General features: G+C 48.1%; 1 protein-coding gene across 1 annotated transcript; it reads left to right on the top strand.

Moving 5' to 3' along the window:
- The first annotated feature begins 8,814 nt into the window (after positions 1 to 8,814).
- On the top strand, positions 8,815 to 11,479 carry LOC124660031 (G-type lectin S-receptor-like serine/threonine-protein kinase At2g19130). The gene has a single exon (XM_047197833.1). It carries the CDS (start codon positions 8,927 to 8,929, stop codon positions 11,240 to 11,242), a length of 2,316 nt encoding a protein of 771 aa, XP_047053789.1. The 5' UTR covers positions 8,815 to 8,926; the 3' UTR covers positions 11,243 to 11,479.
- The last annotated feature ends 2,443 nt before the right edge of the window (positions 11,480 to 13,922 follow it).

Genomic DNA, 13,922 nt, shown 5'->3' with positions numbered 1-13,922 from the left:
TGTCCCGGAGTTGCGGGTTAGTGCCGAGATCCGAGAGGAGCAGAGCACCTGCAGCAAGATATTTGAAGATGAGAAGAGGGTTTGTGGCTGCTGCTGTCCCGGAGGCCGGAGTGGGGAGAAGAAGGATTGCTGTTGTGTGTGTTGCTTGCTCCTTGCGATTTACGGAAGTGTGCTGTGGTCCAATCTCTTGGAAGAGTTTGCTTTGTGAACTTGTAGTGAGGCTGTTGTGAACAGAGGCAAGGAACAACAGTGGGGTAATTAGTGGTGTTGGTAGAAGATGGGAGATAAGTCAGGTACTCCAGCGGGGATCACGGCTGGGGAGCTTGCAGCGGTTTTGCAGGCAATGGATGACAAGTACAGGCCTCTATTGGATGCCCTTAGCAGGCAACAGGCAGGATTAAGACATGAAGCTGAGACTAAGGAGGAAATTCATCCGTTACAGCTACCACATATAAAACTAGAAGGTCCAGAAACCTATGTCAGTTGGGCAGAGCATGCTGAAACCATCTTGGTATCAAGGAAACTAGAGGGATATATACTCGGAACTATAAAGAAGCCCATGGAGGAGGATTCTAAAGAGGGACAAAAGTGGAAAGTGACTAATGCGTTGGTGAGAGCTTGGCTTTTAAGTTCAGTGTCATCTCAGATCGCAAAGCAAGTTGAGAGAATCAAGGAAGCTTCCGAAATTTGGAGGCTCCTCAAAGGTACATTTTCAGGATTGGGAAATAAAATGTTGGCATGTAAAATTCAGAAGGAATTGCAAGAGTTGAGCCAAGGTGAGAAGATTGTGGTCGAGTATGTGTCGGAATTGAAGAGATTGTGGAGTGATCTAGAGTACTATGATCCTGTTGAGATGGAATGTGGAAAATGTATTGAGAAATACAATAAGTGGAATGAGAAAAGGCGTGTTAGGGATTTCCTAAATGGTCTCCATCACAGGTTTGAAAATAGGAGGGCGGCTCTTTATGGTAGCGAGAAGTTTCCAAGTCTAGAGCAAGCAATTTCTGCAATTATAAGCGAGGAGACTCGTCTCAGGTTGGAGGCAGCAGGACCAATGGCGCAGGGCATATCACAAAGGCGCTCAGCCTTGCTTGCTGTAGGAGGTGGTAATTATCAAAATATTGGGACAAATACGTATGGAAGAACATGTTTCGAATGTGGTCAACCAGGGCACTTGAAGGCAGCTTGTCCTGAGTTAATGGGAGGAGGTCGTGGAAGAACCCAGGGCTGGCGTGGCAGAGGTCATGGACGTCTATATGATGGACGTGGTGGTGGTCATGGAAGGGGCATGCGGCCATCAGGAAGGGCAAATACCACATCTGTTATTGAGGAAGCATCTCAGACCGTGAATGTTAAAATGACTGTTGATGATCTAGCGAAATGGCATCAATTGAAAGGGTTGAGTTTAGGAGATAAGCAATCCTCGGAGGCGCCCGCACTAGCTGCATCGGCCAACTTTTCTGGTAATAGCTCCCATTCTACAAAGTGTGATGATAATTATAAAGGGGCACTATGGTTAATTGACTCCGGTGCTTCTAGACATATGGTCGGCTCTAGGAGAGAGTTTCATAATTATATTTCTGATTTAAATAAAGAGAGTGTAAGACTGGCCGATGGGTCTATTCAAGCTGTTGTTGGTTCTGGAGCAGTCAACTGCACCCCTAATATGCTACTTTCTTCCGTATTGCATGTCCCCTCGTTCCCCATCAATCTTCTGTCAGTAAGCTGCATTACTAGAGACCTGAATTGTGTTGCTATGTTCTTCCCCACTTGGTGCATTTTTCAGGAACTTGGGACTGGAAGAAAGCTTGGGATGGGGAGAATGCATGAGGTACTATACTACTTGCATGATAATATATCTCATGTTGTGGCTGCTGCTTTATCTCCTTCACCCTTAGAAGAATTCCTACTTCAACATCGGCGGCTGGGACACCTGTCTTTTGCTATTTTGGGTCAGCTCTTCCCTAATCTCTATTGTAAAATTAGCAAGGAAAAACTGACATGTGATGCTTGTCAGTATGGGAAGCTAACTAGGAGCACTTAGAGATGCTCCAGCCGCGTCCCCCAAAGCGTTCCCCAAACCGCGCCGGATTGAGCGTTTGGGGGACGTGTTTTGTTCGTGCCGCCTTTGGGGAACATCGCTCCCCAGCCGCGTCCCCCAAACGCCGCCCCAAATGAATTTTGGTGCAAGAAAATAAAGGTTATCATTCAATTTTGATTATATATTACAAAGTTTGAATGAAAATGGCTAGATTTCATCTAAACCTACACTAATTACCGCCCGGCGGTGCGTTCGATGGTCCCGCCCCGTCGTCGCCTCCCCTACGCCGCAGCTCCTCATGCGCGCGCCTCCTCTCCTTGCGTTCGGTGTTGGCCCGACGGCTCCGTTCCCGCCGCGCGTCCTCCTCCGCCCTCCCCTGCTGCACCGCCTGGAGGGAGAGCTCGATGGCGCGTAGAATCTGCGCCTCTTCGCGGGCACGGGCGTCGTCCTGGAGCTTCTTCTCCGACTCGAAGGACTCGACGAGCGCGCGTTGCTGATCGGCCGTCTCGTCCGGGTGCGGCCCGTCGTCGTCGGACCACTCGAACTCGTCGTCGTCGTCCTCCACCTCGGTCTCCTCCGCCTCGGCCTCCTCCTCCTCCATTGGCGCATCGTCCTCCACATCTGTTGGCGCCTCCATCATTGCCGCCGCCAACACGTCGGCCTCCGCCGCCAACTGGTCCGCCCGCCTCCCCCAGATCGCCGCCTCCCGCTGCCAACGCTCCTCCGCCGCCAGTTGCCGCTGGTGCTCGATCGACTCCCGCCGCCGGCGCTCGATCGACTCCCGCCGATATCGGTACAGCGCATCCCGCTCAACGAGCTGGCGCTGGCACTCGTTAGCCCACCGCTGCTCCATCTCCGCCTGGTACCGGCACCGTCGCGCCTCCTGTCCCGTCGAGGCGTCTGACGCTGCAACGGTGGCGCCCTGCTGCTCCTGCCACACTGCTGCCGCCGCAGCCTCGCCAGCAGCGGAGCCATGGGCGCAGAACGCCGCCAGATCCGCCGCCTGCGCCGCCTCCCGCTGCCGGCGGGCCTGCTGCTGCATTGCCTCCTGCCGCTGCCGACGGTGTGCACGCCATCGCTCTTCCCGGGCCGGCTGCCGAGGGGTCGGTGTCGACCTGCGTTTCCGGGACTGCAAGTGGAGGAGACGGCGGTGGAGGGAAGTGGCCAGCGCCGGGGCGGTTCGCCATTGCTACTGGTGGTGGAGGAGATGGCGGTGGAGCGACGAGGGCTGTGTTTGTTGCCGGCGGGGTGTGGTGGCTACCATTGAGCGGGAGACCTTTTATAGATGCCGGCGTCGGGAAGAAAGCGCGGGAACAGGCGAGAAGAGGCGGGAAGATCGCGCGGGAACGGGCGGTGGCGTGCGAACGCCGGCGACGCGTGGAGGCTGCGCAGCACCGACGAGACGTCTCGCCTGCCCCTCCGTCGCCATTAAGGCAAAGATGTCGCCGTGTGTCACTGCGCGCGAATAACTTCCGTCGCGAGGTAGGCGACGGTTAGGTTAAAATTAACTATGCCGCTGACGGGTCAGCCCCGCCACTCCCCGCCTCGCTTTTCGTTGTGTCCGGCGTGCCCGGAGCATCCCCTGTGGGACAGGGACGGGCTCGGGGCGCCGGACACCGTATGGGGGCGCGCCGGACAAAAATGGGCTTTGGAGGACGCGGCTGGAACGGTTTTTTTTGTCCGGCGCGCCCCAAATCCCTTTGGGGGACGCGGCTGGAGATGCTCTTATGTGTCATTAGATAATAGGAGTGATGTGCCACTCCAAACTATCATTCGGATGTGTGGGGTTCTAGTGGAGTGGTCTCTATTAATGGATATCGTTATTTTGTTACCTTTATTGACTGTTGCACTAGAACTACTTGGGTCTATGTATTGCGACATAAGAGTGATGTTTTCGAATGCTTTAAAGATTTTCATAATTTAATCGGAACCCGAGTATAGTGCATGTGTGAAGGTACTACGTACAGATAATGGTACTGAGTATGTGAATAACCAACTTGATGAATACCTGTCAAGCTATGGAATTATTCACCAAACTACCTGTCCAGGTACCTCTGAACAAAATGGTCTAGCAGAAAGGAAGAATAGGCACCTTCTAGAGATTGCACGATGTATAATGTTTGCTATGAATGTTCCTAAATTTTTGTGGAGTGAAGCAGTGATGACTGCAGCATATTTGATGAACCGGATGCCATCTAGGGTGCTTGACTACAAGACACCAAGTGTCTTACTGGGAATACTACATATGTGGTTCCACCAAAAGTATTTGGGTGTTCATGTTTTGTGAAGGATTACAGACCTTTGGTTGGTAAACTAGACGCAAGAGCATTAAAGTGTATCTTTGTAGGGTATTCTGGTAAGCAAAAGGGTTATAAATGTTGGTGTCCATCTGAAAGGAGAATGTTTATTAGTATGGACGTAGTATTCAGAGAGCATGAACCGTTTTATGGAGAATCATCCGATTTAACAGATGTGTTTCCTAATTTATTTGCTCATGATATCTTAGATATAGAGACAGGGGGAGGTCAAGAAAAGGAAAAGGATGATGATGCATCAAGAAAGATGATATTTGGAGCAATACCGGTTGAAGATGTGAGCATGTTGGAAATTGAGCGAGGAAAAGTACAAGAAGGGCAACACAATACATCAAATGAAGCACTTCGATGGCCAAGACCAAATGAGGAATGTAACCCTCAAGTGTATACACGAAGGCCCCGGACAGAGGAGGAACATGTACAGGGGGAGGAAACAACTCCATTGGAGTATGATCCTGATACCCAAGTATTGTCTGACACAGATTCTACAACTTTATCTCACACTCCATTGTCCTCCTCGAGCGACGGTAATACTCCTCCGCAATATAATGACTTAGATGCTCCCATTGCACATAGAAAGCAGTCTCGTATTACTGCAAGGAAACTACCTTCACATTTGACTCCTTATCATGTCTCCAATTATGCATCTTATACATCGGTTGGTGATTCATATAAGTCTTTCATTGCAGCACTAGATGCTAGAGGAGATGGCCGCTCTTGACAAGAATAATACTTGGGTAATTACTAATCTCCCTGCTAATAAGAGGGTTGTAGGCTGCAAATGGGTGTTTACCATAAAACAAACTCCCAATGGGAAGGTAGAAAGGTATAAGGCCAGTCTTGTGGCGAAGGGTTATAGCCAAATCTACGGGGTAGATTATGATGAGACGTTTGCTCCTGTGGCGAAGATGAATACTATTAGAACATTAATCTCGATTGCAACAAATAATAAGTGGAAACTATTTCAGATGGATGTTAAAAATGTGTTTTTGCATGGTGATTTGCAAGAGGAGGTATATATGAAAATTCCACCAGGGTTCAACAGTAAGGAGACAGAGGGTAAAGTTTGTAAACTGAAAAGGTCACTCTATGGGCTTAAACAGTCACCAAGGGCCTGGTTTGGGAGGTTCCGCAAAGAGATTTGTTCTCTAGGATATCAACAAAGCAATGCTGATCATACTCTCTTTTTTAAGCACCGTCAAAATAAAATTACAATACTTGTGGTCTATGTTGACGACATTGTAATCACAGGCAATGATGAAGAGGAGATAAGGTGCTTGAAGAAGATGTTGGCAAGATCATTTGAAGTCAAGGACCTTGGATTTCTACATTTTTTTCTTGGGGATTGAAGTAGCATATGGAGTGCAAGTATTTACCTCTCGCAAACAAAGTATGTTCTTGATTTACTTGCTGATACTGGGATGCTAGGATGTAAGCCAGCTGCCACACCAATTGAACCAAATCATCGCATTAGAGCTGATTCTGGTGATCCACTTGATAAGAGTAGATATCAAAGACTAGTTGGGCGGTTAATCTATCTTTCACATACTAGGCCAGATATTGCATATGTTGTTAGCATTGTGAGCAGATATATGCATGACCCTCGATCTAATCATCTAGATGCGGTGAATAGAATTCCGCGGCATCTTAAAGGCTGCCCTGGAAAAAGGAATCCTATTTTCAAACTTTGGACATCTAAAATTAGAAGGTTACACTGATGCTGATTGGGCTGAATGTTTAGATGATAGAAGATCCACGTCAGGCTACTGCATATTTGTTGGAAGCAATCTGGTTAGTTGGAGGAGTAAGAAACAAAGTGTGGTGGCTAGGTCTACTGCAGAAGCAGAGCTAAGATCTCTGGCTTCGGGCTTGTGTGAGTTATTGTGGCTGCAATTATTGTTAACTGAACTCCGGTTGCATCAGGGAACGCCTCTTCAACTTTACTGTGATAATCATGCTACAATTAATATAGTGCATAATCATGTCCAGCATGATAGAACAAAGCATATCGAAATAGATAGACACTTCATTAAAGAAAAGCTAGAGGAGGGAGCACTCCAAATTAGCTTTGTCAAATCTAGAGATCAACTTATGTGTTGACAAAAGGTGTCAATGTTGTATCTTTCATAAGGATATGTGACAAGATGGGGCTCTTAGACATTTTCGCCCCATCTTGAGGGGGAGTGTTGGATGGTCCTAGTTGTACTAGTAGAAGGTTAGAGGGTCTAGTATGTAAAATATACAATATATACACAAGAAATATTTCCACAAATAAATCAACACTTTCCTTTCCTAAAACTCGACGTTGATTCCATCTATCGGAGTACTAGGTCGATCAGCGGCTCCAACGACTGGGAGAGGCGCTCCGCGCTCCTAGGCCATAGCCAAACATCGCACGGCGGTAGCGTGTATTGCCGCTCCAGCAGTCGTTGAACGTAAACCCTGCTCGTTGTCGTTGCTGAACGCTTATTGTCTTGCAGTGGTTAAACAGTTCTACTACCTCTCCAGGTCCCGGGTCGTGGAGTGCAATGGTGGGATAGCACCACCACGGGGACGGGGAGTCCCTTCCCTTCACATTCAGTCGCGTTGGCTGCATCGGGCGGTTGCGGCGGGCGGCGCTGCATCGGGCGGCCGCGGCGGCGGGTCTGGATCGGGAGGCCGCAGCGGCGGGTCTGCATCGGGAGGCTGCGGCGGTGGCGCCGCATCGGGAGCAGCGTGGGCAGAGGAGCCAGCCGGTGGCCATGGCGGCGGTGCTGCTTCTGGTGGCTGCAGCGATGGGCGGGCCCGTTCTGGGCCTGTCGGGCAGTTGGCTGTGCGGTGGCGGCTTCGGAGGGTGCGGGGTGTTCACGTCTGCGGACTTCGGCGGTCGTCTTCGAACTCCGTGTCGGTGTTGTCGGTGTCCCCTCTATGTGGCGTTCCGGCGGCGCCCACGGTGATCTTCGGCGGTTCTCCGTTGGTTGCGGGCTGTGGTTGCCCTCTGCGCGTCGGTGGCTACGGGTTGGCCAGGAGGTTGCTCAGCGCTGCAGATGGTGGTTTTTGCCGGTCCTTGTTGGCGGGCGCGAGGTCTGTCTTGGCGGTCGGCCGGGACCGGCGACGGTGACGCCTGTGGGCGCCGCATACTTCTTGAAGGCGTCGTCGAAGCGGGTGTTTCTTGTTCTCCGCTCGGATTCTCCGGGGGAAACCCTAGATCCCTCGCGGGATCAGGCGTGGGCGGCGCTCTTGCGTCGCTTTTCCTCTTAAGGCCTCGCTTTGGATGTCCACCGGACAATGGTACTTGTGGAGTGTTTTGGTGGTTTTTTCGGCGGAGGCGGGTTCGTCTTCGGCCAGGCAGGGCGCGGCCTCGGGGCCGGTGTGGTAGTTGGAGCCGTGGCTCCGGTCTTTCGCCTCCGCCTATTGCGTTGAGGTGTGGTGTCGACCTGGCTGAGCGCAGCCTCGGGGCTGGCGTGTGGTGTCGTGTTGCAACGGTTTTTCGGCCAGTTTTCCTCATAAACGGGCGAACTCTTTTCTCCTATATCAATAAAAGGTAAAGCTTTTGCCTCGTTTCAAAAAAAAAAAGTCGCCTTGGCTGGGCGCAACGGGTGGAGGGTGTTCGACGAATTGCCTCGGCACGGGGGCGACATTCTAAGGTTGAGCTTAGCTTGACTACGGGCGTTGCCTCAGTTCGCGTCAACTGAGAAACTTGTTATGCCGGTCATTTTGCTTTAATTTTGCATTGAAAGGTACGCACTTCATGCCTGCCACCTCCAATAGAGCTGCCTAACTGAGAACTCTAGATGTTAAGTAGTAGTAGCCAAGTACGAAATTGCATGGGTGAACCTGGGAGCAAGCGCACCCTATATTCAAAAAAAATTAATAATTCAGAAAAAGGTTTAAAAAATCAAATCTTTTTGGAAATCAAAGATGATCATGTATTGTACTCGTATACGAAAGATTCACCATGGAATACCTTCTCTTGTATCCTGGGTGAAAAAAACAGACTTGGAGGTCCTATATTAAAGTACTATTCACGCTATATTCGTCATAGATTTGTTTTTTTTTTTTTTTTGCCTGAAGTCAATGTGAAACATTTCTTGGCCAAACAAATTTATACGAGTACAATACTTGATTATCTTTGATTCCCAAAAGGATTCGAATTTTTTTGACTTTATTTGAAATTACTACATTTTTTGGAGTATATAGGGTGCGCCTGCACCCGAGAGCCAAAAGTCCGGGTCATAGCCAAGCCTTATATTGATTGTGAACCACATTCTTCTTCTTTTGTGTGTGTACCAAAATGTGTGGTCTCAATATTTTCCACACCGAACATAGCACGGCAGGAAAATTAAGCATTGGGCCCATTTCCATAAAACTGTGAGGTCACATCACATTAAGTGTTACATGGAGCTAAGTAGAAATTTAGCCTATATTAGCACAATTCAATTGGGTTCATTTGCACCCATCTCTTACATGCTACCTCTTCCCCCCTGAGCATGCCATCGACTTGTAAGGCAAACCTTTCTCTTGGTTCGCATATATCTATTCACTTAGAACCGAAGGACCTCAGCCATTACATAAAGAAATATCTCATCAAATGGAGAAAGCAAGCAAGCGGAGGTCTGTGTTCCCGTCTTCCTTTGTTTTAGTACTCCCCTTCCTAATCAACCTTGTATATCCCAATTGCAAATTCGCATATGCAAGAGACACACTCCTTCCAGGACAATCTTTTAATTCTAGCCAGTTCCTGCTCTCAAATAATGGCATCTTCAAGTTGGGTTTCAACTGCCCGCTCCAGCGGGATGATATTCCATCTTGTACTGTTGGCATCTGTTTCACTAAATCACTGTCCTGCCATCATGATTATTTAACAGTTTGGCAACCTGATTCAGAGGATTTTGATTTTGATTGTGATTCCGTATCAGTTAGTCTCTCAGACAATGGCATGCTAAAGATAGCTGACAGCAAAAGCGGATATTATATGTCAGATTACCATTATATGTCTGCCATTGCGGTGCTTCGTGATGACGGAAATCTTGTATTAACAGACCATAGAAACAGTTCCCTGGTGCATTGGCAGAGTTTTGATTACCCCAATGCTATACTGCTCCCTGGAATGCACCTGGGGTTTAAATTCAATTCAATCATCGGCAAGATCCCTTCCCTTGTTTATTATCTCAGTGAGAATGAATATGTTACAAGTTATTCTCTGGGACTGGATGCAACAAGAAGGCGAGGTTTTATTATCCAGCAAAACCCCAACGGTTTGATTTTTTATGGTACTTTTCCTAGCTGGATAAACATGCATGAAGATCAAGATTTTGGGCTGACATTAAATGGCAAACATACATACCTGCGTTTAAATAGATCTGGCTATGTTGAATTCTCAACTATAGAGGCGTGTGGCTCGGTTTTATGGTCTGCTCCAGAACGTATATGCGACTTTGATTCGTACTGTGGACCTTATGGTCTATGCACAAGGTCATGCTCTTGCATATGTCCCGCTGGTTTTGTTTCGAGCCCAGGATCAATAACTACTAATGGTTGTTTGAGGGAGGGGCCTATGGGTTGTGAAAGATGGAGTTCAGCTCATGTAGATGTGGCCTTTCATCCAATAGGACATGTTTACAGATTCCCTAAGAATTCTCACATCTCAGATGCCAGAGGCATGAAAGAGTGTGAAATCTCTTGCAGACGGGACTGTAACTGTACTGCCTTTGCTTACAATGTAACATGCCTGTTATGGTTTGGGGAGTTATGGAACACAGGAGTGCTTGACTCTGGTTCAAAGGGGAATCTTTTGTACATCCGTATTGCCAATATACAACAAGAACAACAAAGACCACCACCACCACAGCAACGAAAGTCAGGTTTTAAAGCTCCTCTCATTCTGATCGTAATGTCTGTGTTAGTCATCATTGTTATTAGTCTGATTGTTTTGTGGAGATTCAGAACAAAGTTATTCACATCAAGAAATGAGTATGAAAATGAAAGCCTTGTGGTTTTCTCATTTGCGCAAATAAAGAACTCAACAAAACAGTTCTCCGAGAAACTCGGAGAAGGTGGTTTCGGCTCTGTTTTCAAGGGGACATTGCCATGTTCCGCTGTAGTAGCTGTCAAGAAGCTAAAAGGCCTTGGACAAGGAGAGAAGCAGTTTCGAGCAGAGGTGCAGACCATTGGTATGATTAATCACACAAATCTTGTTCGTCTACTTGGATTCTGTGCTGATAGAAAAAGCAGGTTATTGGTGTATGAGTATATGGAAAAAGGTTCCTTAAACTCACAACTCTTTTCTAAGGGTTCTGCAAAGCTGAGCTGGGAACTGCGGTTCGATATAGCTATTGGAACAGCAAGAGGCTTGGCTTATTTGCATGAGGAGTGCAATGATTGCATCATACACTGTGATATGAAGCCGGATAATGTACTTCTTGATGCAGAGTTTTGTCCTAAGATTGCAGACTTCGGTATGGCGAAGATTCTTGGTCGAGATTTCAGCAGGGCCCTAACAACAATGCGAGGGACCATTGGATATCTTGCACCGGAGTGGATCTCAGGGTTGCCGATCACACATAAGGCTGATGTCTACAGCTACGGAATGACGCTTCTTGAAATCATATCAGGGCGAAGGAATTCGGAGAAAATTAAGGAAGGGAAGTTTACTTACTTTCCCTTCTTTGCTGCAGTCAAGGTGAATGAAGGAGATGTTATGTGCCTATTGGATAGTAGGTTGGAAGGTGATGCCGATGTGGAGCAGCTGAGCCGAGCTTGCAAAACTGCGTGCTGGTGCATTCAAGATGCTGAAGATCATAGGCCAATGATGGGGCAAGTTGTTCAAATACTAGAGGATGCTCTGGCTGTCGAAGTGCCTCCAGTTCCAAGGTCACTTCAAATTTTTGTGGGCATGGATGATTGATTGCACTCGCTCTACATATGTATAGTATCTCAAAGACTAAAAGCCTCTTTGTGTTTCTGCGAACCTATGTCAAGAATTAAGTATTCAGAGTTATGTCTCTTTTATATTATCTAAACTGCACGTATCACTTACTTTTGGAGGTTCTGCATTGTAATTTGTTTATCATTATATACTTGTGTAGTTTCGAGAGAACATTTTCCTTGTTTCTCTGCTGGCAGGATGGCTTGTCCATCCGAGATCCAGAACTGTACATGTTTATATGTTTATATGAAATTAAGTGTAAAATATAAGGTGAATGAATTCTTGTAGATGTATTTACCGAACTACATACTGCTGTGTTTGCACAAGCTAATTAATCCTGTTTTATGAAGCACAATGTTTGCAGAATATAAGATCACAATTATGGCATTTTTGCTGTGGGTAAACTTGAAACACTGAAGTAAAACGAAGACTTGTCTGGCTGATGTCAATGTATTTAATCTGAAAATTCCAGATTAGACCCATAAACTGAACTTTAGAATATAACTCCAAGACAAACAGTAAGTAATTTCAAAAAAAAAATCCGTCTCTCAATGTTATAATTGGCATAAAATGATTTATTCACTGGTGTATTTTGTTCAGACTAATGTTGGAGCTTCCATTTCACTAGTGTCATCCTCCAGTTACTGCTGATTGCTTCTGGGTAAGTCCTTGGTTGGAGTATTTCAGACCATAGTAGCCGGATACGGGGTCGAGGCCGTGTTCCGCGAACCAGGATCGATCGATCCGGATCGAGGTTCGGGAACGCGAGCGGATCGACGTGGGTCGTCGCCGGGTCACGATCCCGTTCAATCTCTGTCGACCCTTGATTTCCGGTAATAAAAACCATGATCTGCCGTTTCTTTTTCTTCAGCCAACCGTCTGCCCTCCAAAATCGCATGTACCGGTCAAGCTTTCTCATAATAAAAGCCATAATCTGCCGTTTCCAAGCTTTAATCATGCGAGGAGAGCGCGGAAAGAGGAAAACAGCCACGCCAAAGTTAAGTTTAGCACCATAATTAAGGAAAGTAAATGTTATTTGCCTCCTCGTTTCTTCTTTCCTTGAGCAGTTCAGGAGGCCATCGATCCAAAATTAAGAGGATCCCGACCCAGGTTCCAAATTATCGTACCGGAGATGTATACCCCTCGTCGATCCTCGTTCACTGGGATGTCGACCCGCGATCCTCGATCCCGTCCTCGATCCGCACGACCCGGATTTCTGGCAACTATGTTTCAGACAAGCTATTGATTCATATGATCATCAGATCAACCATGAGTTCAATCAGCTTCAATTGTTTTCTTCGTGTAATGGAAGAGTTATATTGTGCTGTCTCTGCACCATGGAGAAGAAATCGAATCCTATATAACTAAGAAGTCCATCCCCACTACCTTATTTCTCTCAACATGCAGTTATGCCACCTCAGCGGTCCCACCAAAATTGCACAAACTGATCAGCACAACAAATATTTCCACCAAAAAATAGGTAGCCTCGCTGCTTCCCCTTCCCATCAATTATTCACCTCTTTCCAGAAACTATCGCCATTCATCTTCTTGCCACTATGCATACCAACGTTTCTTTCTCCTTTCTCCACCGTGTCTTTTCTCCTTCCCCATCCAGTCAACTCCCCCACGTCCTTGGATGCCTCCTTTCAACTTTTTTAAACAGAAGGCCGTAGCCCTGCGTTAGATTAATAACGCCTTAACGGCAAGTACATGGTGCTGAAAGATCAGCTTACAGGCTCCAAAACACAAGCAAACAGAAGATAAACAAGAAAACAACTTGGGCTTCAAGGCCATCGACCATCGGAAAGATCAGATGAAGTAAAAAAAAAAACCTTGAAGACAAGCACGCCACCAGAGGAACCCGCCTTCGCCAACTTCCAAATCAACAATGCCCAGGAGACATCCGTTTCCACCTCCGAAGAAGGCCCTGCCTTCTCGCCCTGGCTCGAAGGGCGCCGTACCGTCGGGAGGTAGAGCAGCTCACCCGAGAGCGCGGATGCACAACCAAGAACTAAATGTCAGGGAATCGAACAACAAGCATGAACACCTCTGCACGCGAGCTTCCCTCGACCGGCGTCGTCGACCTCAGCACCAATCAACCGAAAGACGCAAGCTTTAGGACCATGTCACCACCGAAGACACGGCAAGAAGATGGTAGTCGCGCCACCGTGAAGGCCAGACCTTAATCCGACCGAGCACGCCACATCAACTCCTCCGAGATACGCCGCCATAGGCGACCATACCACACACATCACAAACCCCCTTCCGCAGACCCAAAGACGGCGCCTCCAAGGGGGAAAATGACGCCGGAGCGCCGCCGCCGCCCAATCCGTGGATTTGGGGTTTTCACCCGGGTACAAGGAAGGAGGGGAAAAGGGTGTACCTCGACATCGCCCCCAAGAGGGAGAACGGCGTCAGAGACGTCGCCAACGTCGGGCCGCCACCGCCGGCCAGGGATTTCTCCCGGACAGAGCCCCAACCCCATCACCCCGAGATGGCTCCAGATCTGAAGAAAACAAAGCCAGAGGGGTGGGATCTGCGTGGTGTGGAGTCGCCGTCTTCAGATCGGTGGAGGTTAACGGGGTGGCCTCCACGCAGTAGCAACCACCGTCCACCATCCCCTCGCCGCCCGCGCGACCAAAGAGGGCAGCCAACAACA

This window comes from Lolium rigidum, chromosome 6 (assembly GCF_022539505.1).
Source record: "Lolium rigidum isolate FL_2022 chromosome 6, APGP_CSIRO_Lrig_0.1, whole genome shotgun sequence".
Lineage (NCBI taxonomy): Eukaryota > Viridiplantae > Streptophyta > Magnoliopsida > Poales > Poaceae > Lolium > Lolium rigidum.
Note: the sequence above shows the minus strand (reverse complement) of the source record. Positions and strands in the feature narration are given on the sequence as shown.

What these genes read in the sequence shown, in the direction of transcription:
- LOC124660031 (XM_047197833.1), top strand. Translation starts at nt 8,927, where the DNA reads ATGGAGAAAGCAAGCAAGCGGAGGTCTGTGTTCCCGTCTTCCTTTGTT.